Source organism: Anthonomus grandis, chromosome 19 (genome assembly GCF_022605725.1).
Source record: "Anthonomus grandis grandis chromosome 19, icAntGran1.3, whole genome shotgun sequence".
NCBI classification, from domain to species: Eukaryota; Metazoa; Arthropoda; class Insecta; order Coleoptera; family Curculionidae; genus Anthonomus; species Anthonomus grandis.
In genome coordinates this window covers 9,331,250-9,358,876 of record NC_065564.1, presented here as the reverse complement: position 1 = coordinate 9,358,876, position 27,627 = coordinate 9,331,250, and the positions used below count along the sequence as shown (strand labels likewise).

Sequence of the window (27,627 nt, the reverse complement as noted above, 5' to 3'; positions counted from 1 at the left end):
TTAAAAAGCATTTGATTTGATCCATTAGATTTGTCTAAAAAAAAATTACATTAAGATCGCCAGTCAGAATCAACATCGCATTAACCGAAATTTCACTTAAGAGGATTCACTTTTCAATCAATAGATGATCAAATCTGTCAATAGTAATAAACACAAATTTAGTTAAAAAAGCTTTCTCTAACATAATAAGAGTACCACCATGTGTATATTGCTTGCGTGAAAATTTGGAAATTAGTACATAACCAGGGATATTAATAGGCTCGTCAGACCTCAACCAGTGTTCAACAAGAATTAACACACTAGGAAAGTTAACCGATTCTAAAAATAGTTCCAATTCGCTAACTTTTGAACGCACAGATTGAACATTAAGAAATGCTAGGGCAACTTGAATATGGTGGGAGTTTCTATTAAAAAAGAAGATCCAATAGCAAGGGTGTCTATAGATTGGTCTAGTTGAGGCGTAACCGAAGACCTACCTTCGATCAAGGGTGTATCGCTGATTATCCCACTATTGCTATTACCTAAAGATGCTAATACTAATTTGGATGACAGAAAAGTATTTTTAACATATAAAGATAAAAGTTTGCACATAGATTTGGCAGAGTGACGGTACCTAAAATTTTGTCTGACATCAGTAATTATTCTCAGAAAAGTTACGGTTACAGATGAAAGAATTCATAAAATGAATTGTATTGTAATATCTGCTTTTTGAGCACTTATTAAAATCGCATTTAATACAGACAATTACATTAGTTATCCTGCCCTTACTAAAACACATAACCACAGGTGTTGTATGACGAGCTCAGAATACCTGAGAGAAGAGAAGAGAAACCTCTAGCACTAGAATCACCATAAATTAGTACATTTGATTTTGCTCGTGGGTTGAAATGCGCTTTTGCTAAGCAGTTTGTAGATTTTGATTGAAGATTTGTAGTCATCAAATCTTTTAAGTTACTGCTAGCGTTTCTATTTAGAGACAGGATATCCTTCTCCGCTTCAAGAGTTTTAATTGATGTTAACATGTGCGTATTAATACAATTTAAGCTTTCAATCTCTGTCTGCATACTCTTAATATTGTTTTTGTGATATTCAGTTTCCTTTTCAAGCATTGTAATCGTATTAATCAAATTTTGATTAAGATCACTTAGCTCTTTTATCTTCTCTGAAAGTTCCTCATTTACCCTAGTATATGAATCCACTTGTAGCTGTACTTCTTTCTCTTTAGTTTTGAGATTCTGAATTTCATTCCTTAACGCATTATTTTGTTCATTTAAAGTTGCAATAAGCAATGAAAAATTAGCTTCTGCCTGTGAAACCTCATCCTCAAATACTTGACTATTTCTACTCAGTCTCTCTAAATACCTGTCCTTTCCTTCCAGCTCCTTTAGCAAATGTTTAATTTTTTCGTCATATATCCTATTTTCACTCTCTCTTTCATTGTGACTATTTTGACATTGCTCTGAACATAAAATTTTGTAAACTCCTATTTTTACCACTTCTGTCATTCTTTCCAAACAACTTGGATGAAAAACAGAGTTGCAGACTATACAAATATAATTTAAAAAGAGCTTATTTTTACAACACTTAAAACTGCGAGACATCCTGTACAATTAAAATATTAAATTGATTTAAAACTTAATACATAAATTTACATAAAATTATTGATCTACCTACTCAATTCAGCAGATAATAATAAATGTAATTTAAAATGCCAAATAAATTCCCAGCAGCCTGGCCCAGTGCAACCACCTACTCAGTTCAGTGACAGAACAAAGGTCAAGTTTCAGGGAAGTCAGGTCAGTCCAGCAATATAGGAAAAACCAACGCACTTCAAAAAAACAAACACACAAGTGCGATGAACCCAGAAATACCAAACAGACCAAACCAAAACTATTTAAATGCCAAACAAATTCCCAGCAACTTTGCCCAGTGCAACCACCTACTCAGTTCAGTGGCAGGACAAGGCCAAGTTCCAGGGATGGCAGGTCAGTTTTGAAATACACGAGACAAACGCACGTCAAAAAAAACAAACACACGAGTGCGGTGAACCTCTGAAAACCAAACAGACTGAACAAAACAAAACAATTGAGCAATTACCGGCAAACGCGTAGAACGAAAACACAACCGTTCAGCACGACTACTACGATACTACTATTACTACTGATACTACTATTATAATTTACCCAACTTATTCACCAATAGCCCATGGTCAACCCGATCAAAAGCCTTTGCACAATCTGTCAAGACAACATCTAGCTGCTCTTGGCTATCTACTGCATTGGCAGCTGCCTCAGTCAAAGTGCTGAGGTTGGTGACAGTTGAGGAATCTGGTAGAAATCCATGTTGTTGCTGAGAGAATTTATTCATGAAAGAGCTCAAAATATCTTGGTATAAAATATTTTCAAAAATTTTTGCGAGAGAATTAAGAATGCTAATTGGTCTGTAGTTGTCAACCAAAGAATTATCTCCTGATTTGAGGATTGAGTAACCAAAGCATATTTAAGCACTTCTGAAAATGTGTTTGTTTTTAGACACAAATTAAAAATGTTTTTTAACGGAGTGCACAAGATATCAGAACAACCTTTATAAATGTATGAGGGGATACTATCATTGCCAGTGGCCTTTTTTGATTTTAATCTCTTAATGGCTGCTTGAATTTGCATTTCAGAGATCTTGGAGAATGAAAAGTTGCCACTAGATTTATCAAAGTTAGGTTTTTCAGACTGTTGAAATACTGACCTAAAATATAATGCAAATGTGTCAGCTATTTCCTGAGCACTGTACACTCGTCATAGCATACCTCAGCTGGAACACCAGGTCTTGAACGCTTAGACCAGACAAAATCCCAAAAGCTATTTGGGTTAGTTTTGACATAGATTCTCTCGATATTCTCATGATAAGTTCGAAGCTCATGTGCAGTTTGATATTTCACTGTACTTCTAATTTTGCTATATTCATTCCTAATTTGAAAATTGGCAGTGCCTTTTTTAATTTGTTTATGCAGATGTGTCTTTAACTTAATATTTTTCTTTAGTTCTTGAAAGAAGTATTTTGGGAAACTTTTGAGTTTTCGAGTGCCTATTTTAACTTTCTTTCTGGGTATTGCCAGGTCTAAGCATTCATAAACCTTTTGATAGAACACATGAGTGCACATGTCAACATTGTCAGCCCTTTCAAGTTCTGCCCAATTAACTTCCCTCAATAATGTAAAACTTTAATTGAAATATTAAGGGCATCCTTTGATAAAAGTAACTAAAAAGAGTTTATTGAGTACTGGGCTAGCCCCACAAATAAAGTTCAGTCCATATTGTTGTAATAAATGTATTATTTTACAAAATAAATATTTGTGAGGTTATGTCGTCAAACAATCCAGTGTTGGCCGACTCCCACGAAGAAAATACCTGTAAGCACTGCAAAAAAGGTGTAAAAACTTCTTGGAGCTGTATATCCTGTTCATCTGCATTCCATCCTAGTTGCGCTAAACAGGCGAAAGTGGTAAAACAGGACGTAAACGGAAAGGAGATTGTTAGTTGTTGTCAGAAAACCGGAACTAGCCAAAAAATTGGTGAAATGGACGAAAGGAGGATGAAGGCCATTTTTGCTGACCTGTTTAAAGAATATTTAGCTCCTTTTAAAAAATCCATAGACAGAGAATTTAGCGAACTAAATAAATCTGTTCAATACATATCGGACTCTTTTGATGAGCAAAAGATCATGATTGATAAGCTGGCTTTGGAGACAAAAGTGCTGAATGAAGAAAATGATTCTCTGAAACAGCTTGTGATTAAGCTTGAATCCAAGATAAATGAGATAGAACAGAGGGAAAAAGATAAGAACATTATTATAAATGGCATTCCCTACCAAGAAAACACAAACTTGGCAGATACTGTAAAACGTATTGCGAACACTTTGGATATTCAACTGGATGAAAACTCAATTTGTGAAACTTACCGTCTAGGAAAAAGAGCCGATGCTCCCCTATTGGTAAAATTAAAAAGCCAAAAACATAAAACTTTACTCTTCAGGAAAATAAAGGAAATGAAGGGACTGACAACTGAGGCATGTGGCATACAAGGTAAAAATAAAATTTACATAAATGATGATTTAACACAAAATAACCAGATCCTATTGAAAAAAACCATGCAGTTTAAACATCTTCACAAATTCCTTTCGGTATTCACTAGAAACGGGAACATATTTCTAAAAAAGACACATTCTGCTGATCCAATTAAAATAAAAAATGAAGAGGACCTAAAAATTTAGAGAGGAGTGTTGTTAAGGATTACTGTTTATCATTTCAAAAAATTACTAATAATAAATGGAAATGGAAGTTTTTGATGAGATCCATATTGACAAAAAGTCAATTACCATAGAGCCGCAAAACATGTGTAATATTATTGAAGCAGCCACTAAGCAAATAAACATTTTATTGCTTAATATTAGAGGTATTAAAACTAATTTAGATAAGCTTATTGTGTTTCTTGAATCCTATAATGCAAAACATTGTGATATATTGTTGCTAACTGAATGTCATAACCTTATATCCGCTTCCATGTGCCAAATACCTGAATTTGATTGTTATTATGATAATGCAGATTTTAACGTTTTTGATGGTTTATTGATATACACCAAAAAATCCTTAAACCCTATAATATGCACAGGGAAGCAAATTACAAGTAGAATTAGTATTACTAACTTAACTTTTATCTTGGAAAATGTATGTGTTAGCTTGGAGGTTTGCTATCGCTCCCCAAATTCTAATACACTCAACTTTTTAACTGATTTAAGCCATTACCTTGAAAATAAAAAAAAATGTGATGTAGCCTTATTTTTAGGGGACATAAACTTATATATTTTAAATGATGGTGACAATATGGTCAATCAATATGTATCACTTTTAAATAGCCATGGCTTTTTTTCATTATATGAGGATGTTACTAGACCTGATTCACAAACTTGTATAGATCATGTATTTCTCAAAACTAAAATTAAAGAAAATATACTTAAATTTAATCCATATATAGTAAATCACGATATAACAGATCACTTGCCTATATTAATAAATATTGTTTCAAATAAAAATAAACCAGAAAACTCTAAAATAAATGACATAACAATTAGAAACATAAATTATCAAAAATTAATCGAATTGGCCAAAAACAGAAACTGGAATGAAATATCTACACAAAACGACCCTAACTTAGCCTTGAATCTTTTGGTAAAAAATATATCTGAAATAATAAATCAGTCATACTATGAAAGAGTGTTAAACACAAGAGTTAAAAAAATTAAACCTTGGATATCGCAAGGTATAATTACTTCAATAAAAAATAGAGACAAATTAAAACAAAAATTAAGGAAAAATCCTACACCAGAAAAAATCTTTGAATATAAACAGTACAGAAATAAACTGAATAATCTGATCAAAAATACGAAAAATGATTACTCTTAGAACATTGAAAGGCTAGAAGTAGCATGCCGTGGAACTATGGGCAGGTTTGTTTGCTTGCAACATCTCTGATACAATGATGCCAAATGCTTATAGAGAAATGGCAAAAATCACTTTATAATATCATAAAAATTTTCAGTTTTTTCCGAAAACTTAAAACAATACTACTGCTCCCCTTTAATAAAAAATCAAGCATTTTTTAAAAATAAATTTGATAAGATACTCTATATCGAAGACAATATACGTGAAATATGAAAATAAAGTACGAAGAAACGAGAAAACGTTAACGGTATCGCAACGCCGCTCGAACGCATTGTTGACGCCACCGATACAAGTACTCTCTACCAGTGACGTCGTCAACAAATATTTACCTGATAAATTTGTATTAATTATTATAGAGTTTAAGTATAAGTAATATTACCATTTATGAGCTATTTATATGTTTTTTTAACGGACTTCGTTAGAGGAAGGTCCTAATAAAAGGCAGCATTTTTGTCAAGGCATTTTTATGGAAATAAAATATTTTATTAATATAATATTATAGATTTCTTAATAAATCATGTTTTAAGACACAAATTTTTAACATTTTGCAAAATTTTATTATTGTTATATTGGACAAATCTCAGTTTTACATCACTTACTTTAAATCACATAATATATACTTCTATGGTGCTGACTTTTTCAAAGGGACAGTATTGCTTCAGCAGAAAGAGTTAAAACTACAAGGATGTTCAAATTGTGAAGGAGTTGCAGGTTTTTTATAGGTTATATGTTTTTTATTATGAGTATTATTTAGCCTGTACAATGGTTTTGAGACATTTAACAGTGACCTATATAATACCTAATACCAATTATTATATCAGATTAATTTATACTAAAAAACAAAGCTTACCTAAGAATAAAGACTATGTACAATAGATTAGATTAGATAGTTTATTAGTAGTAATATACAAACAAGTACTTTTACAAGTCAAATAAAATATGTAATATGTTGGGCTTTTTCGAAAATCATGTTATTATTTCTTAAGTATTTTAATAATAACTTGAGACATCTAATTCAATTTCTTTGGCGCAAATTTCGAATTTTATTTTTTTGTTCTTTTTTTTCTATAATTTGGTGACAAGTGATTTAGCTTTAAAAAAGTCCTCAGGATATCATTTTTATTTTACCTTAGAGTAATATACATAAAAATATAGTATTACCAATATTTAAAAGAAAAAATTAAAAAAATGTATTATGATAATCCAATTGATCAATAAAATGTATGTTATTATAAAGAATCTTTGAAATATCATACATTTCATTAATTGCATTTAATTACAAATATAACACAATAAAATACTATATCACTTTTAAATAAGATATATAGAATAAGATGATACATGGCATAAATGTCTTATTTGTACTTAGAGAAAGAATTGAGCAATAATTTTTAAATGTGCTATAATGATGTCTATTTTGAGTGTATTTTTACCTTTTCCTTGGCAGAGTCAGGGAATGTGTAGCAGTTAAACAAAAACGGATTGGATGGGAAATAGTAATTGTTGACCTAGACCCCACAGTAACTATTAATCTCAGATGCAGTTATTGTTGATGATGAATGATCAGATCTGTAATTATACAAAATTTGGTGTATCAAGAATATTAATTTATTTTAATTATCCATACTTGTCTATATTAACTTCACTGTTTGTACTATATACCATTTTGGAAGCTAAAGAAGTTTTTGCACTCTTCAGGAAAACTACCCTTGCAGCTTTGAAGGGTAAATCACTTGGTAAATTAACTGAATTATCGGCTGCTGTGTTTTTAACCAGTGCATCAGAAATCCTAGTAAAAAAATAGTTTTACACACATACCTAATTTAATAAGTATTAGGTATAAATAAAGCTTATATGAGTAACACTAATAGTTTTTGTGACGATTTTTTTATACTAGAAAAATATATTAAAAAAAAAATTACCTTTAAGGTAGATCTGATTTTTTTAATAAAGTCTGCCTACTGATAATATTATCTTCCTTATATAATAAATCACTTCTAAGGATGTGATCTGAACAAATATATTCTTTTTAATTGTGTTGATTTCGATTAATGAAATCCATTGTTCCCTTTGGGCATATATTGGGCAATTTATAATAAGTATTTGATATTTAATCAAAAAGCAAAAAAAATTACAGTAATAAATTAATATGTGGTGCCAATTACTATATATACATATATTATTATAAGTTGCAATATGGTAAAACAAAAAAAAATTATCGACCAAATTTTAGGGAAAGACAAAATTAACTATACATAGATATCAATATCTAAATAAAATTCAAAATTCTTTAAAGGCAATAAAAAATTAGTAAGTTCATCTATCTACCTAATGTCTATATTAAAAAACATAACTATATATAGATAGGTATATGGGTATTATGCCATCTTTCTGCCAAAACAACAAAAAAAACATAAAATCCTGCAATAAAACCAGGGACAAAATTCTAGTTTTATATTTTTTATAGCCTATTGATAGATGAATATGTTCAAAAATATATTTAGATTTAAAAATATAAATATTTTGGTATTTTACACACACTTTCACATTCAAGTTTTTATTAGGTTTATATCTATAAGATCCCCTATTCTACGTTTATGATGATGGTTACCCCATGATGTGATGTTATGAAAGTATCGGTACTTACTTGTGAAAAGATCGGCTTGAATCACCTTTTTATCATGATGCGGCACAAACGACACAAGTTTTTGCCATCCTAGCAATTTAAAAAAACACTAAAATGTGGCCTTTTTCCTTTTGAAAGCAAAAAATTAAAGAAAATACACGAATCCCGAACATAAACAAAAAGCCGTTTGACAGATGACACTATGCGTATGGCTCAGGCGCATAAGTTACGGTGTTGTCGCTTCAAATTTTTTAGAAACGATTTTAGGGATAAGAATGTTAATAATTTTGTTTTTTTTTTGCTTAAGGATATTATATTTATTCTTAAAATAGGTTAATTGTAGTATTTATATTTTTTAATTCAAATTTTCCTAGAAAATACAACACAAGTAAGTTAAATTAACGTTATAATGGTTGTTAAAATATAGCAAATAATTTCCTCCGTTGGAAATTCGGGTCGACTTGACAACAGAGAATCGGCAAATATGTTTGTAAACAACACACCCCTCTTGCCCCTGTGCACATGTTGGACTCAAACAAAGTTGTTGTTTACTAATTCTAGCCTTTCAATGTTCTAAGTGATTACTACAAAAATAAAATTCAGGAAAATAGTAATAGCATAAAAAAATATACAATTTTATAAATGAGGCTGTAAATGAAAATGGGAATGAGGGTAAGGGGGAAATAAAAATGATTAGGTCGCAAAATGGTGATCAAATAATAAATCCTATAGAGATCGCTAATCATTTTAACAAGCATTTCATGAATGTTGGTTTAAACCTATCAAAAAGCATTAATACTCCCCCTCACCCCTTCACAATAAACAGGACATTCCCAAACTCCATGTATTTGAAACTCGTTACTCAGAATGAGATAATTAAATATATAAATTCTTTAAAAAATAATGGCTCACCTGGTAAAGATAGAATTTCTGCAAAAATCTTAAAACTGCTCCATATGCACATTTTACCACCACTTGTACATATTATAAACTTAATTTTTAAAACTGGTGTAGTGCCAAGTCATTTTAAAGTATCTGTGGTGAGTCCAGTTTTTAAGTCCGGAAGTAAGGAATTGATGGATAATTATAGACCAATAAGTGTCATCTCTAACCTGGGAAAAGTCTTCGAAAAATGCTTTAAGGATAGACTGTTATGTTATTTTGACCAAAATAATGTACTATCAAAAAATCAATTTGGTTTTACTCGAGGAGTCAGTACAATAGATGCTACATATGAGCTTGTTAGTGATATAACTAAAAGTATGGACAAAAATAAAAAGTGCCTTGCGGTGTTTCTCGACCTAACAAAAGCATTCGATACAGTGTCACACCAAATATTATTACAAACATTAGAAAAATATGGTATCAGAGGCAAAGTATTACAACTTTTACAGAGTTATCTATCAAACAGAATGCAATACACCAAGATAAAAAGTAACCTTAGCGATCCTGATATCATTAAAATTGGAATACCGCAGGGCACTGTACTAGGACCCCTACTTTTCAATGTTTATATAAATGCAGTGAATGATATAAAAACTCCTGGCAAAGTAATATCCTATGCAAATGATACAGGAATTATATTTATTGGAGACACATGGCAAGAGGCAAAAGTTAAGTTTCAAGAAGGTCTATCATTAATCAAAAATTTTTTCGACACCTTTAAATTGTCACTAAATCCAAAAAAATCTAAATATATAGCATTTTCCATAAACAGTTTAAATAGACCAAACTTTCAAAATATTATTGTAAACAATATTAATGAACCAATTGCACAGGTAAACTCTATAAAATATTTGGGAGTCCATATAGACAAACATCTAAAATGGGATATACACATTGATTATTTAACAAAAAAGATAAAGGCACTCTTACATAAATTTTATTTACTAAGGGAAATTTTGTGCAGAAAACTGATTGTGTTGATCTATAAAGCTCTCGTGAAACCCCTATTAAGGTATGGGATATTGATTTGGGGTGGGGCATATGAAAACAATCTAAAAAATCTTAAAACAATACAAAACTCAATAGTAAAGATAATGTTAAAGAGACCTAGGTTATTTTCAACAAAGCAATTATATAATTCTGAAATACAAGATTTTAAAACTCTTTTTATAACAACCTGTTGCTCTTATGTTCATAAATTCTATGGTAAACAAAGTATAATAAACCATAGACACCAAACCCGAGCTAATAAACACCAGCGAATTGTACTACCTTATATGATTCGAGATTTTGGTCAACATTCGGCAGTATTTTTAGCTCCAAAATTTTATAACCTTCTCCCAGAAAATGTCAAACAACAGAAATACTACAAAAAGTTTAATGAGCATGCCCTAAGTTATATATTAGGAAACAAAAGAAAATTTTGTTGATTGATCATATGTGCTTGTATCAATATTCTGCTTTTCACCAAACTTTTTATTTTCTTACTCGATAGCAATCACAACATAAATACATAAGGGAAAAAGAAAATATCTCAGTATGGACATTTATTCAATTATTTATTTTGTTTCAAATATTACAGGTTTTAGGTACCAAAGACTAGAAAATTCTGTAAAATACTACATAATACCTTTTTAGTTAAAATGTATATGTGTAAAACTAAATATTGTGAACTAATTTATATAACGGCTAGCCTGCTAAGGGTAACAACATTTATATATTAGAATTTTTAAATTGTTTCTACCATAGCACATACAGATACTCTGGTATCTAGGTGCTTTATATTCTTAGAATTGTAATATTTTATATTGAAGTTGAATATATTGAATTGAACTGAATTGAATTGAAAATTGAATTGAATGTATACAACCTATAAAAGTCACCCATTGAATAGTCAAAAATATATTCATAGTTAATGTAATGATGATTTTTTATGTGATTCAAAGATATTGGTAAAACCATACTTAAAGCAGGATGGTACTGATCTTCATCAAGAATTGGATTACCACAGTGTTCTAAATTAGTTATTTGCATATTAGATAGTACAAGATCCAGCTTTATTTTCATTTTGTTAAAGACATTATTATGCTGGTCTAAATTATAAAAATTTAAAAAGTTATTTATTAATAAAGGATGATGTACCTTATCAAAAGCCTTTTTTATTGTATTAATTAATTTCTATTTGTATTAATTTCTTCAAATATTCGGTCGAAATAGCAGTTAAAAACACTCATACAAATATCCAGTTCATAGATTGTAGTTCCTGGTTTAGACCCATAAATTTTATTTTTGAAAAATGCCCTTATTGAAATAAAATTATTTTTTTCATTTTCGGAATCAACTAATGAAAGTAGAGTGAGAAGATAAGTGTAAATATAATAAAGGACAATTTTTGTCCTATATACAAATCATATTGCAGTTTAATCGTTATATTATAAGAATGGAACGTTAAAGGGTCATTCTCATTTAACTTTGATATTTGATGTCTTCAAGACTTTTTTCTTCAGGTTTTGTTTGTTAGTGTCGATTAGATGTTTTAAAATAAAAACTAAACACGGATTAATCACATGTTTAGGAAATAATGTATCTTGATTTTATCAATGTAATTTTATTTCATTTTAAAGTCACAAAATGTCAAGGTTCGTCACGGTCTCTTTCTTAGTTGCTTTCATACTATCATGATTTTTCGTTAAGGAATTGTTTTTTACTTAGGCTTTACTTAGATAACTAAAAAATATTGATTTAATTTTTAACTTTTCGCCTATAGGAAACACGTCTTTGCTTTTCGTATTTATTAAATTCTTTCAAAGTATTGTCTCTAAAAAATATGTCAGGTTCGTCACTACTATTAAGAAAGCGTAAAATTCTTATATGGACCAATTTACTATCTCCAGTTAACCACCTGCTTGCTAAATGAAACCATAGTGCTACGCAGTGTAAAGAAAGTGTTTTTTTAGTTAAATACTGTGTTTAAAAAAGTGTTTTCTTGTGACTTTAAGGTGAGTATGTTTATTGCTTGTCAGTTACGTCACGCAAATAACTTTATATTTTCTTAAAACTAATTATTGTATTTTGTTAACCAAAGCAAACTAAAAGTTAGGTTATGTTTACAATAAAATACCGGTCGCCGGTCATAGTCAAATAGTCTTATTTTTAATAAAATGTCAGGTTCGTCACGGTCAGCTGCATTACTATTCTTTCGTAACGCAGCTGACAAGTTCGTGACGAACCTGACGTTAAAAGTAGTAAAGTAGACATTATTTTCAGCAATGCCGTTAACACCGGCTGAACGTGCAAGGCGTTATAGAGAAAAACTGAAAGAAAACCCCGAAAAAAGACAAGAATATTTGGAAAAAAGCCGAAAGAGGGCAAAGAAGTCCAAAAAGTCTATAGAAGAACTTTCCGATAGGGAGCAGCGTTACCAAAGAAAAAAATGGAGATTGTACCAACAGAAAAGTCGGCAGATAAAAAAACATGAACGTGAACAGGACCAATTTCTTCAGCAAAATACTCCACCGGGAAGTCCGATACCCCTGCCCGATCATATTCCTATGGAAGATGTTGGAATAGTAAATGAACCTCCAAGAAATCAATCTTACTTAGAGGCTAACAGGTCTTCCGGAAGAAAGAGACTTCGCAAGGACAGAACTGCTGCATACAGGAAAATCAAGCGTTTGGAAAAGGACTTGGAAAAAACAAAGCAGTCTTTACGGAAGTATAAGAAACGTTGCCAGCGATACCAGAAAAAGAATGTTGTTGCAGGGAGTCAGAAAAGTGAAACAGCTAGTCCTTACAGTAAAGCCATCCAAGATACCAAAGGATATAATGTTCCTGAAACTGTAAAAAAAACTCTAGTTTTTCATAATGCACTAGTTGCACAAATAAAAGACAATTACTCAAAAACAAACAACGAAAAAGAAAAGCAAATTATTTCTAGAGCCACTAGTGGAACCATTGTCAAAAAATATAAATTTTTAACAAGAACTAAAAAGGTACTCCAATGTCATTCTTCAACTACAATGTCAAAAGGGAAAGGAAGATGTCGACTTACTTTACATCCACTTCATAAAAAAATACGAGACTTTTTTAATAGAGATGACATAACTACGTTAACACCGGGAAAAAAACAAACAGTAACACGAGGCAAGATCAAATATCAGAAAGATTGCTAAAGGAAACCCTTAAAAATCTTTATGAAAAGTTTTGCAAAGAGTTTCCTTGCAGTAAAATTAGTTTTGCGACATTTTGCAGGCATAGACCTTGTTGGGTTGTGAAACCAAAACTTTCCGATAGAGATTCTTGCTTGTGCAAAAAACATTCCAATATACAGCATAAACTGGATACTTTAGTAAAAGAAAAAATATGCACAGAACGCAACATCGAAAACATATGTAAGCTGGTTACGTGTGATGTAAAATCAAAAGATTGCATGAAAAATATCTGCCCAAAATGCCAAGATCAGGCCGCTATAATCCTCGCGGATATTAAAGATCCAAATAAATTAGTTAATTGGAACTTTTGGAAACTTGAAAAAGAGGAAACGAGCAAATCAGGCAAAACATTTTTTGTTAATAAAACAAAGCTTATCCGTGAATCTGGAATGCTAAAGAACCTATGCACAAATTTTAATGCAGAACTAAAAACAATGTTCTGTTGGCATGTCTTTAAAAAAAATCATCAAGCCAGTCAAAGGCAAAAATGTATTTCTGAACTAACTTATGAAGAGGCTGCTGTACATATAGATTTTTCTGAAAATTACTCATGCAAAATGAGTTCAGATATACAGGCAATGCATTTCGGTTCCTCACACAACCAGGCCAGTCTCCATACCGTTGTAGTTTACTATGTTAATAAACCTGAAAGTATATGTACCATTTCTTCCTGTACTCGGCATGACCCTCCTGCTACTTGGGCCCACTTACGTCCTGTTTTAGAAGAACTAAAACAAAATGGTGTGCAAACTGTTAACTTCTTTAGTGATGGCCCAACATCACAATACCACAACAAGGACAATTTTTTTTATTTGAATACATATTTTAGAGATTATGGATTTTCAAATGCTTCATGGAACTTTTCAGAGGCTTCGCATGGTAAGGGTGCTCCGGATGGTGTTGGGGCTGCAGTCAAAAGAGTAGCTGATGGACTTGTCTGTAAAGGGAATGACATTCCAGATGCAGAAGCGTTATTTAGGATTCTTCAAGGAAAAGTAAATGTGAAACTTTATTGGATCGATTTAGAAGATGTCATTAACTTTGATTCCAAATAAGAAATAAATAATCGTTACAAAATGACTGAAGGCATTATGAAAGTAGGTCAAATTATTTTGAAAGATTCTGAGTCCGATTTATATGGACGCGAATTATCGTGTTTTTGCAAGAAATTGCCTACAACATGTGATTGTCATTCATTGCAACGGATGTATTATCAAGACTGTGAAACTGTAGATTCAGACGATAACCCAGAAGATACCACTCCTCAACAACAGCTTCAACAACAACAATTTTTACCTGTGACCTTTGAAAATGTAAAAATTGATCAATGGCTGCTTGTTAAATATAACAATGTGATATATCCGGGCGTTGTTACTGATACAAATAACGATGAATCCTGTGAAGTTAAAGTTCTGCATTCTGTAGGAGTCAATAAATACATTTGGCCAATCAAGGAAGACAAGATCTGGTATAAATTTGAAGATATAGTGGGTTCTATTGAAGCATCTACTAATGCAACTAAACGAATTTTACAGTTTAAAACGCCGTTTTGGCTTGAAAATGGGGAAGGCATCAACTAATTTAACCTAAGTATTTTATTATTTGTTATGAGTTACTTAAAATTTAGAGTTTATTTTGTTATGTTTGGTTAAATTTAGAATTTACATTTTTGGTTAAACGTTTTTGTAATTGGAGCCATTTAATAAAAAAAAAAACAATTATTATTTAAATGTGTTTGTTTTCTATCAATTTTTAGCATCATTGTCAGGTTTGTTACATCAGTGTCAGGTTCGTCACTATTTAGAAAAACACATAAAATATGGTATTGCTTTTTATAGAAAAATATAAACTAAAAAAAAATAAATTACCCATTGGCTTCTTGCAATAATTAATGTTTTAAAAAGAATTCTTAACCTGGGTCTAAGGCTAATTTTCTGACTTTTAAGAAATAGTGACGAACCTGACAAAGTTCAGTAAGCAGAATCACTCAAAAATGGGTAAAATAAAAAAAAATTTGCACTGCTTTTGCCAAATTGTGTTATAAAACATGATTAGAAAATGATTTGTTTGTTTTTTTGCATAATATTAAATATTTTGTAATGAACGATTCTCACTATTGGTTTGACGACTTTAAATGAGAATGACCCACAAATCATATTGCAGTTTAATTGTTATATTATAAGAATGGAACGTTAAAAGTCTGGATAACATAATAGGTACTTACGTATTTCTTCAGCTTTGTTTAGCAAAGTTCTATAGTAACATTTCCGTTGAAGTGGATCCTGAAGATTCCTGGAGTCATTATTCTCCTGACTTTGGTCAATCTCCATTTTGTTAATTATACAGTACAACCTACAATCCTAATTCAAAAAAGCTGTAACACGTAAAACAAAATAACGAAACAAAATGTAAACAAAACATAACGATGTGGAGATGTGAAGCTACGTCCGATCTTGCGAGCAACAGACCTTGAACGCAGCATATGTCGTTAGACATTGACAACAACCTATTTATAGTCCGCGTCCGCTGTTATACAGTGCATCCGTAAAGTAGCAGATAAATTTAATAAAAACAAAATGACCGTTTCTCAAAAAAATGCCCGGTTTGTAATTTTCTACGTAGAAATTATACAGGGGTCAAAAAAAAAAGATATGTAGTCATCAATATGTTTTTTAAATGAAAACCTAAAACAGAATTCTTTTCGCTAGCGTTAATTGTTTCAAAGTCAATAAAACCACGGATCTCGATAATGAAAATATTTCTATTAGGCAACTTAATCGAACAACCGTAAAAGTCAACTACCCAGCCAAGACTACTTAACCCCCTTCTTTTTATAAAACATCCTGTAACCTCTTTTCTAAAAAACCAAACATATGAAATCGGCACCTAGTAGTAAGTCGTAACTTTGCTGACAATCATCTAATATTAAAGCTGTGACACTGGCCGCCACTACTTCCACCTCTATATTGATTAATACTAACTTATTTGTTATTACTGACTTACTATTAAATGATTTAATGTTTTGGAAGATCCACTAACTAGAGTAAGTTTCAAATGTTCAGCAATTGATGCTTTCAGTAGGGTGAAGGTGCTATCAGAATCAATAAGGCATTTACCTTTATGTTCATTAATATGTGACGTTTGCAGAAATAAATAAGCAACTTTATCAGAAACGTCATAAACAGGAACACTCTTACTGCTTGTCGCGTCACCAAAACTACCAGTCTCAGCAACACGTCGGTTCGGTTGAAATAAAAGGCAGTTTTTCTAAACACAATCCTTTAATTTCTTAAACTGACCAAATAAGGAAAACAAGTAACGTTGAAAAGTATATACAACAAAAAGATAGATAATAATTAATGGTAAGTTAAATATTCAGCAAGCAAAGCCTCGAAATTCGAAAAAGAACCCGTCGAGAATATTGGCTTTCGATGCCTGCCGAAACCGTAACGATACTAAAAAGTTGGATTTCAGATTTCTCAAAAGCAAAACACATTTATCTAACCCAATACGTGCTTCAAAGGCCATTCGACTGAGCCCCTGTGAAACACGTGTCTTCGGTCATAAATTAATAGACAAGGGATCACAAGACCGCCCGTTATATCATCAATAAAATCACAAACTTGCACTTTTGAAGAGGATTGGGAAAAACATGCGCATTGCATCTTAAACTGAAATTTCTCTTATTCTATGAAATGTCACACAAATTGTTTCCTAAAACTATTTACTGGCTCTAATATACTCCCACCTGAGACCTAGATTACCCTGTAACGAGGTCTCATACAAATAGAGACAGTTCGATAAAACATCTAATTAAATATACATTCACAATAAGAGGATCAAAAATAGGAAAATTTCTAACAAACAAATAAAAACTCATAAAAAGATACGTACAGTAATTTCGACACTTAAACGTAAACAAAGAACCAAAATCATTACTAAAAAATACACACACTTACTTAAAAAAATCAACTCATCTTATACAATATTTTCTAAACTTCTTTAATTTCACGCCCACTTCGCGTAATCACTTTCTCTGTGGGTGCTCTGCTTTTAATCACTCCCGAATTCGCCTCACTTTTTTCCGCACTTTCACTCACTGCTGCTGAAGCGGCTGGATCATTGTTGGTCCCATCGTTTTCCTTGGGATTTTTCGATCTGTCAGTGATCTGTCCTCAAGTTGTACTCGGAAGGGTCTGTACACTCCAATGGATAAAGGCGCTGTATGGATCGTAAATACTGGCCTTTACGCGAAATAACCTTAATCAGGCGAACCCTGTTATCTTTGCTATGTATCACTTCGCTTACTCTCACCATTGGCCAATTTATGCGTTTATCCTGGTCATTCCCGATTAGTACAACCTCTCCCACCGCTATCTGCCGACCTCCTCGACGTTTTTGTAGGAACTGAAGCTGTCCCAGGTACTCGCTTCGGAACCTTTTTTGCAGATCTTCTCTTAACTTGGCTTTATATATCATTTTCCTGCAAAGAGTTTTCCGGTCAGCCTCGTCAAAATCAGGAACAACACCCTCCGTCAAATCTCTTAAAAACATCATCGGTGTGAATGGAGTTAGATCTTCCGGATCATTCGACACAAATGTTATAGGTCGTGAATTTATGATTGCTTCGCAATCACAGGGTAGATAAGTCCTCTTATGAGAGAGAAGTGCGACCCAGCACTTTTCTTAATAGTGGTTTTAGGATCCCGATCAGTCTTTCCCAACCCCCCCCCCCCCCCCCCCCCACCATGAACCAGTTGGGGGGTTAAAGCGCCACTTAATACGTTCAACGCCACTTTTCTCCACAATTTCGCGAAAGTTCACGCGCGAAAACATATTGTCCGTGCCCACAAAATTTGTCCCATTGTCACTGTAGATCGTCTTTGGCCGCCCACGTCTGGCAATAAAGCGTCTTAGGGCTTGCATGAAACTCGCTACTGATAGAGACATGCACAATTCCAAATGTACCGCGCGATAGATTGCACAGGTAAAAATGCATATCCACACTTTTTCACCAGTTTTGATGTATAGAGGGCCCGTCATATCTACGCCACTGACTTCAAAGGGTGCAGCATCGCGAACACGGTCTGAGGGTAGAGGTGGAGCGCCTTCATAAAATGGCTTACTGTTATGTCTCCTGCACACCGCACACTTAGATATCACTGCTTTTATCGCGCGTCTACTACCCAAAATCCAAAATTTTTCACGCAATAAGCTAGTAAGTCCCTGAACACCCACGTGGCATGCTTTTGAGTGTTCTTGTGATATCAACTGTGTAATAACAGGGTGTTTATTAGGCAACACTATCGGATGTAAATAATTCTAAGTCTTTTCTGTTACTTATTCTAGACCTTAACCGTAAAAGTCCATGTTCGTCCTTAAACACGTCGAGAGAAGACAAGTGTTTATCGTTTACTTCCTTAAAACTATCGCGTTGTATGACTTTTAATACCTGTTGTTCGGCTAAAATAAATTCCTCGGCAGTAATAGAGCCCTCACGCTTGCTGTTCCTGTTTTTTATATTGTGTAGGAAGCGATGTATCCAGGCTTGCATCCTTATCGTCTTTGTATATTTTGAAAAGTAGTTAAGGTGCCAATCTTTGGTATTCATTGTCACTGCCAGCTCCGCCTCTTTGTTAACTAATGAGGTAATAAGTTTTTTCTTTCTTTCCTGGGATATTTCTGCTTCAATCAAATCGAAATTCTCTGTAGGCCACTCGGCAACATCCTTGTATAGCCATTCCGGTCCCTCCCACCATTTCGATTCGAGTAGCTTTCCAGCAGAACATCCACGTGACGGTAGATCAGCAGGATTAGACACACCCGGCATATGATGCCAATTTTTAACTGCAGTTGATTTTCGTATTTCTTCCACACGATTCCAGATAAACGTAGCCCACTCTTCTTCATGTTGTATCCAAAAAAGAGTTGTAGAAGAGTCAGTCCAAAAAAATGCTTCAGCGTTAATCTTTAAGTTCCTCTTAACACTGTTAAATAAACGGACTCCAATGACAGCAGCCATCAATTCAAGTCTAGGTATCGATAATTTCTTTAATGGTGCTACTCTTGACTTGGCTGTCAGTAAATGAACAAAAACCCGTCCATTGTGTCCAATGCCTCGAAGAAAAACTGCCGCAGAAAATGCACTTTTACTGGCGTCGCAAAACGTATGTATACTCAACTGCCTGGCATCATCAAATTCCACCCATCTTGGAATTTTTATTTCCATCAAAAAGGGGAGCTCTTTGATCCACAATCGAAAATTGTGTGCCATTTCCTCCTCTACCGGGATATCCCAACCCATTGATTTTTCCCAAGTCTGCTGCAATAAAATCTTAGGATACAGTGTCGCTGGACAGGTAAATCCTATAGGGTCAAATACTCTCTGGGTCAATGACAACATAAACCTTTTTGTCACCGGCCTACTAAGCAGTTCGTCAGGGCGTTCCAGGTCAATTTTAACGCCTAAGGTGTCTTCAGCGGTGTCCCATGTCATCCCAAGTACCGAGGAGCCTTTATATGCATCTACCAGCTGCATTTGGCCTGTGTACTCCGACTCTCTTAATTCGAAAGCGCCGTCGACCAGAGACGCCTCTTCGATGAATGTTCTTAAAGTATCCATACTTCCCACACTCGTCACACAATTGTCGACATAAAAACCCTTTAACAATCGCTGGACGGTTTCTAGGGCATGTCTCTTGTAGCTTTTTGTTCAAATGGTATTCTAAGGTAGCCCCTAATAAAAATGGACTACTGTTTATACCAAAGATGACTCTACAGTGTCGAAAAATCTTTTGACTTCCATCTCGGCAGACCCATAAAAATCGGAGATAATCCCGGTCGGCTTCATTCAGGCTAATTTGTAAAAAGGCTTTTTTAATATCAGATATCACCCCGATTTTATTGGCCCTAAATCTCAGCAAAATATTGGGTATTTCCTCTATGAGATTTAAACCTTTTTTGAGGCACTGATTTAGTGAGGGCTTTGCCCTTTCTTTTGCGGAAGCATCGAATACCGGCCTTATTTTTGTCGTCCTTGACGCCTTGACAACCTGTCGGTGTGGCAGGTAGTGGGCCTCAGTATTAGGGTTTGTGTCGGAAACTTCTTCGATAATACCCTCTTCAAGCCATTCGTTAAAAATTTGGTTATATGGCTCGAATAGCCCATCCTGATGCAGCTTTCTCACGGTGATGTCAAGTCTTTTCTTCGCAATGTTATAGTTGCTTGGCAACTCTGGATGGTTTTCTACCCACGGTAGTCGAACTTCGTACCGCGCTTCGCTATTTACTGTCACTGTTTTCAAGAAGAAATCCTTTGCGGCCAAAGCACTCTCTTCTCGTGTTCTCTGCACTGCTGGGTCTTGCACTGGTTGCCTGGATTAAATATTCGACCTTATGACCCAAGTCTAAATCAAGGTCGTCGTGAATTTTCTTGAATTGGGACCAAAACGGAAGCCAGTCTTTAATTGTCCCATCAACTTTTTAAATTCTAACACCGGTAACTTAAACTTTCGCTTACCTTGTTCTATAATTGTGTTCCTACCGCTACATGAGTGGTTCGATCTCACCTCATCAGCCAACGCAGATGGCTTCAAAAACTCCTCACAGCGTATGCACAAATCACAGAACTTGTGTTCGTAGGTGTCGTTACCTTCAGCCTCGGTCAACAAATCTTTTTCACTAGCGTCTTCTACCAGCATCGAATTGTAAATCTCCTCATCTAGTTCTTTGAGATTCTCATGTTTTTGCTGAAGAATATTCCAAGAAACCTGCACTAGCCGCTGCTCTACTCCTGCCTTAGATAGCAAGTCTAAAAGCTCATTTGCTACCTTTGTGAAAGAAGTGCGAACTACTTTGCGATTTTTCTTTTGTTGTTATATATTCCGAAATAACAATAATAACAAACTGTCTATGCTTCCAGTTTGCTTCTGCAAAGTTCACTGAGTATCATTTCACTCACTAATTTAAATAATCTTTCACTTTCCCGTGGACTTGCTTTCGATTAAAACTAAACAGTCAGTTTTCTAGTCCTGTCACGGTCGCCACTAAATATGTCGCGTCACCAAAACTACCCGTCTCAGCAACACGTCGGTTCGGTTGAAATAAAAGGCAGTTTTTCTAAATACAATCCTTTAATTTCTTAAACTGACCAAATTAGGAAAACAAGTAACGTTGAAAAGTATATACAACAAAAAGATAGATAATAATTAATGGTAAGTTAAATATTCAGCAAGCAAAGCCTCGAAATTCGAAAAAGAACCCGTCGAGAATATTGGCTTTCGATGCCTGCCGACACCGTAACGATACTAAAAAGTTGGATTTCAGTTTTCTCAAAAGCAAAACACATTTATCTAACCCAATACGTGCTTCAAAGGCCATTCGACTGAGCCCCTGTGAAACACGTGTCTTCGGTCATAAATTAATAGACAAGGGATCACAAGACCGCCCGTTATACCATCAATAAAATCACAAACTTGCACTTTTGAAGAGGATTGGGAAAAACATGCGCATTGCATCTTAAACTGAAATTTCTCTTATTCTATGAAATGTCACACAAATTGTTTCCTGAAACTATTTACTGGCTCTAACACTGCTTGTTCCGGTCATGCGATTACAACCTTCACTGGTATGTTCTAACTTTTTACATACACTTAATTTTAGGGTTTCTACATTGATTTAAATAATGGTCACCACCACAGTTAAGACACTATTTTTTTTACGCTCGCGCTCCCTAACCTTATTTTCATAAGAAGTTGACAAGCATTTTTAGTTGCCGGAAAGTTTGATTTTACCACACTAAAACTATTATTTTGAGAGGTAACATTTCCAACACTACTTAAATAACTAGGTAGTTCCCTAATAGACTGTAAATTACCAGTATTAGCCGCTAAAGCTACATTTTCTTCAGATATACTTTCTATAACACTATCACTTTGGAACAAACTAGGAATGGATAAGTGAAGTTTATTTAACTTTGAAACTTTTTTAAAACAATAATCTCCTAAATTTTGGTTTGGCGAAGGAAAAAAAATTGCGGCTTCTTCTAATAATTTACCAAATCTTATGGTTTTGCGCTTTTTTATTTGCGCAACAACGTTTTTTATCTACAAGGCGTCAGATAAACGAAACAGATATATGCAGCGTTAATGTATCAAAAGAAGATAAAATGATAAATGTCAGTGGTTCTAAAACAATTACTTTTCTAACAAATATGCCTGTCTCGTTTCGATTAACGGATGCCATTGTTTGTCACAAGATAATTTAAATTTCAAATTATGGAAAAGAACAGGCCTTTTTGTGGATTTCTAAATCCTCAAGCCAAAAAAATGGTACTTAATGTTATTAATTACTTCGAGAACGAAAAAGAAAATAAAGGGTTGCCTAAGAATGTACAAAAAGAAGTAGCTAAAGCGCTTGGAATTAGTTTAAGAATGGTGCAAAAGGTTGTATATAAAAACAAGAACAATCTTATGCCCAAAAAGGAAAAAAAGTGTAAAATGAAGAAGCCGAAGACTGAAGATTTAAGTGAATGTGTAAAAATGGAAGTAAGGGATAGGATTTATGAACTATATAGGCTAAAAACAAATATAACGCTGCCATTTCTGAGGGATGTTTTAAAGCAACGCGGCACATTGGAAATTGGACTTTCTGCTTTATCAAAATTAATTAAAAGCATAGGTTTTCGCTATAAAAAAGACTGCAATAGAAGATTGAACTACCAAATATTGTGAGCCAACGAATAGGATTTTTAAGACAATATACACAAAATGAAAAATCAAATTTAAGGAAAGTGGTATTCTTAGATGAAACTTGAATATTTTCAAACGGGAGTGGAATAAAATCTTGGCAAGATGAATCTGTGAAAAGCGTGAAAAGAAAAAAAGGATGTGGTCAGGGAAAACGATTTATTATTTTACATGCCGGGTCTTCAACGGGATTCGTTCCAGGTGCAAGTTTAATTTTTTCTTCTAAGTCTAAAAGTATGGATTATCATGACAATATGAATTGCGAAATGTTTGAAAAATGGTTAAAGGAACAGTTAATACCGAACTTGCAAGAACCTTGCTTAATAGTATTAGACAATGCGTCGTATCATTCAAGAATTTTGAATAAACAACCAAATGGAAGTTGGAGAAAAAGCGAAATTTATGAATGTTTAGTAAAAGAAAAACAGAATCCCTTGCCATATATGCTAAAATCCGAACTTCTTTCAATTGCAAAATCGCTGAAAAGACCAAAAATATATGCTGTTGACGAAATAGTACGTGAATATGGCCATGAAGTTTTAAGATTGCCACCATACCATTGTCAGTTTAATGCCATTGAGCTTATATGGGCAGGGTCAAAATCTTATTATGAGAAGCATGTAGATGCTGGGCTTAGATCTGACCAGGTTGAAGCTGTTTGGAAGGAGGCATTGAATCACATCACAAAGGAGTATTGGCGGAAATCAGTAGATCACACAGAAAACATTATTAGAACCTGGTGGAAGAGAGAAGAAGTACTCGATATCCAAGTTGAACCATTGATCATTGCTCCATTTGAAGAAGATTCGGAAAATGACGAAGAGTTTTCCGACTCTGCTAGTGATAATGATAGTTATAATTAGTTTCTTTTGAATTGAATTGACGAATTGACGAAACAGTAGGCTGCCAAAGCAGTTGTGCATATAGGTCTCCTGATGGACCCGTCATGCCCCACCGGGGGTTACCAGAGCCCAACGGCCTTAGAGAAACCTATAAGGCTCTCTGGTCTGAAGGACTTAAAGTCGCTCGGTACACTGAAAGTGTTACCCAAGTATTTGAACCTGGCGCGCGTGAGTGCTGGGCACCCCCCGACTACATGGTCAACGGTTTCATCCTCCTCACAGCACCATCGGCATTCCGGGTTGTCCGCAATACCGATAGTATGGCTTCTTAAGTGCCAGTGACCGGTTAAAAGACCTGTCACTAGCCGAATTTCGCGTCTTTTTAGGCGTAGTAGATTTTTCGTGAGAAAGGCAGAGGGCCCACCTATGTGCGCTTTGGTCTGTCTCATACCAGGGGACTCAGTCCTTCTTCGGTGGGTCCACTTGTCCAGCAGACCCTTCATTGATGCGACCGCAACGCATTTGGCGATACCAACTATGGGTTCCGGCCCCATCGGCACATTCGCGGATCCCAGTCTGGCAAGAGAGTCCGCTTGTTCATTACCTGCAAGGCCTGCATGGCCAGGTATCCAGACGAGCTGGACCCTGCATCCAACCTGTACCAGTTTTTTCAGGACTTTTATGCACTCTAGTACAAGCTTGGAGCTTACCTTTGCGGCCGTGATAGCCTTAATGGCAGCTCTGCTGTCCGAGCATATTAATACGACTGTATTGCGGTGTCCGCAGCTTAGGATTTTCTGTCCGCATTTTAATACAGCGAATACTTCGGCCTGGAAGACAGTGGCGTGCTCCCCCAGCGAGTATGCCCTACTGGTATGTGGGATCCCACCAATAAGCTCTGATCCAGCTCTGTTATTCATTCTGGAGCCATCTGTGTACCAGATGGTCCCCCTGTTTAGCAGTGCAGGTCTGTTGGAATGCTGCCACTTCTCTCTGCCTGCAATATGCGTCACGAATCCCTCGCAGTCCACAGTCACTGGAGCCATGCAGTCACTGCCCATCAGAAGGAGAGGACATTCCTGTATGGCCCGTGACCAAATTTTTGCGTGACCGGTCTCGCCAGCACGTAGTTCGCCGAGGACGTATAGCCTGTACGCAGTCCTCATTGCCTCGAATTGCACAACGAGGTCCAGAGGCGGAAGGCTCAGCAGAGTCTCAAGCGCTCTAGTTGGCGCCGTCCGCATGGAACCCGTTATGCTGAGACATGCAAGACGTTGGACTCTGTCCAGTTGAGCACGAATTTTCGCTTTCTCCGTACATGGCCACCAAACGATAGCCCCGTATGTGAGAAGAGGTCTCACAATCCGCGAGTAGATCCAGTGGAGGATCTTAGGAGACAGACCCCAGGTATTGCCGAAAGCCCGCCTGCAGGCCCATAGCACGCAGGTGGCCTTCTTTATTCTGGTGTCATGATCGTGCCAGGAGAGTTTGGAATCCAACTTGATTCCCAGAAATCGAACTGTCCTGGAGTAATGCAGCTGCACGCCACCTAGAGATATAACAGGGGGCGTGCCAAAGTTACGTCTCCTCGTGAATAGTAGGAGCTCTGCTTTTTTGGGGTTAATCCTCGAGAGGCACCATATGTCCACCATACGCAGGGCTCTCATCATAGGGCCCTGCATTGAGACGGCGTCTTTCCCTGGGCAAAGGATTACCAGATCATCAGCGTAGGCCTGTGTGTATAGGCCAGCATTGCTTAAAAGATTTATCAGGCTGTCGACCACAAGGCACCATAAGGTAGGGGACAATACTCCTCCCTGCGGGCAGCCCCTAGCCGCCAACGTTTCGACAATCTCGTTGTTGAGCTGGACAGATACATGACGTTTCGAGAGCATGGCCTCTATCCAGCTAACCAAACAGGGTTCTGAGCCGCGGCTCTCGAGTGCTTGGCAGATTAATGCAAAAGGGGTGTTGTCGAACGCCCCTTCAATGTCTAGAAACGCACCCAGACAGGCCTTGCCACTACCCAGAGCACCCTCCACCTTCCTAACGAGGTGGTGTAGGGCCAGCTCCGTGGATTTGCCCGCCTGATAGGCGTATTGGTGCACTTACAGTGGTTTGTTGACCAGGATGCTTTCCTTAAGATATCGATCAATCAGCCTCTTCATCGCCTTCAGCATAAAGCTGGTAAGGCTGATAGGTCGGTACGATTTGGGATCTGTATAATCGCTTTTTCCGGGTTTCGTAATGAAGACGACTTTCACTTGACGCCATAACTTGGGGACGTAGCCCTGAGCAAGGGACGACCTGAATAGTCTGACTATGTGTGGGGTTAGTACTTCTAACCCGTTTTGCAAAAGGCATGGATATAATCCATCCATGCCCGGAGATTTGAAGGGGGGGAATGTCTTGATTGCCCATTTCACCCTTTCGAAGGTAACAGTACTTTGCACAGTCGGCTGCGGATGGTGTGTTTTCAACATCATCACAGAACCGCCTCCAGCACTGTCTTTTGGAGTCCCTGAGTGTCTTTTTGTATTGCCTTTGAGCTGCGTGGAACGCATCCCAGTCAGTGGCAAGCTTAGTGTGCTCAGCCCTGCGAAGGAGCCGACGCGTAGTGTCACGGTGCTTTTCCGTGTTCCTGTTCCACCAGGCATTCTAGGCATTGGCGGGTCTCCGTCCCCTCTCTCGCGAGGGGACAGCTGCCCTCGAATGCCGCGACTATCGCACGAGTCAGGTTGACAGTCCCGATCTCTGTGTCGGCCGGAAGTGTGTACCTTGCCGGCATGTCCGCAAGACCACCGACTGGTTCCTCTCGAAAGTGGTCCCAGTCAGTGCACCTTGGGTTTTTGTAGGCTGGGGTATCGCACCGAGCCTGCTTCTTTAATTCAAAAAGAATGTGCCTGTAGTCCGACATTGTGACCTCGAGGGACACTCTCCATGAGCTGAAAAGGTTCACAGTACTAGGTGAATAGATAGTAAGGTATGGCATATTGAAAGTCAAACCACGAAAGCCCTAAAAGGAACAAACGTTATGAAGAGTTTAACACGAGTCTGGTGGGGTAGTGATCCTAGAACATTGCTAATGATATATAAAGGTATAGTGCGACTATGGATCACAATGCATCTTTAAAACAACCAAAGCCAACTGGAATAAGCTAAACAGGATTCAGTACACCACCATAAGAATAGCCTTAGGCTTTATGAAGTCTACACCAACAAGAATTTTACTATCGGAAGCAGGAGAAACGCCCTTGGACCTAAGAAGAGCATGGTTGTCCTTAAAATTGAGTAAATTATAATGTGTGGGAATGTTGGTATTTACAAATTCTGAAAAAGATAGGCGATGACAGATGTTTACCAGGATTCTTTTAAGGGATATTTCTAATATGATCCTTTTTAGAATTCAGTTAGACGGTAATTTTACTCGAAAACAGTCGCGCAGCAGTGCTCACTTGTTCTCCCGTAACTTTTCTGTAGTGTTATGGTTAGTGCCTTTATTCAACTATCAAACCTGTCAAATTACAAAGGTGAAAGTTTTCACTGAGCAATGTTTTACCTTATGTTTTTTTTATTATTTTAATCATTCTCAGTATAAAGAAAGTAATAGTTAAATGCGCATCCTTCCGTACTAAGTGTGGTGACCTGATACCTTGGTACGTAAAACAACGCTAGCTAGTGGTGTGTGGCACTAGTGCAACCCAGAGTGTTTTGGGGATTATTTTGTAGGCTGTGTAATTGGCCATTACATCAGTGTGTTGTTTTG

At 35.6% G+C, this 27,627-nt stretch overlaps 2 protein-coding genes across 14 annotated transcripts in view; both read right to left on the bottom strand.

The window, feature by feature from the left end:
* Positions 1–15,749, bottom strand: part of LOC126747539 (non-structural maintenance of chromosomes element 4 homolog A) — an 80,889-nt gene extending 65,140 nt beyond the window's left edge. The window contains exon 1 of one of the 2 annotated variants that reach the window (XM_050456262.1): positions 15,498–15,749. In XM_050456262.1, coding sequence (XP_050312219.1) covers positions 15,498–15,603 — 106 coding nt within the window. In that variant the 5' untranslated portion in view covers positions 15,604–15,749. The remainder of the gene's footprint in view (positions 1–15,497) is intronic. The other variant, XM_050456261.1, reaches the window with a different exon arrangement.
* Positions 1–27,627, bottom strand: part of LOC126747529 (heat shock protein 70 A1-like) — a 402,096-nt gene that overhangs the window by 309,534 nt on the left and 64,935 nt on the right. The gene's annotated exons all lie outside the window — the stretch shown is intronic.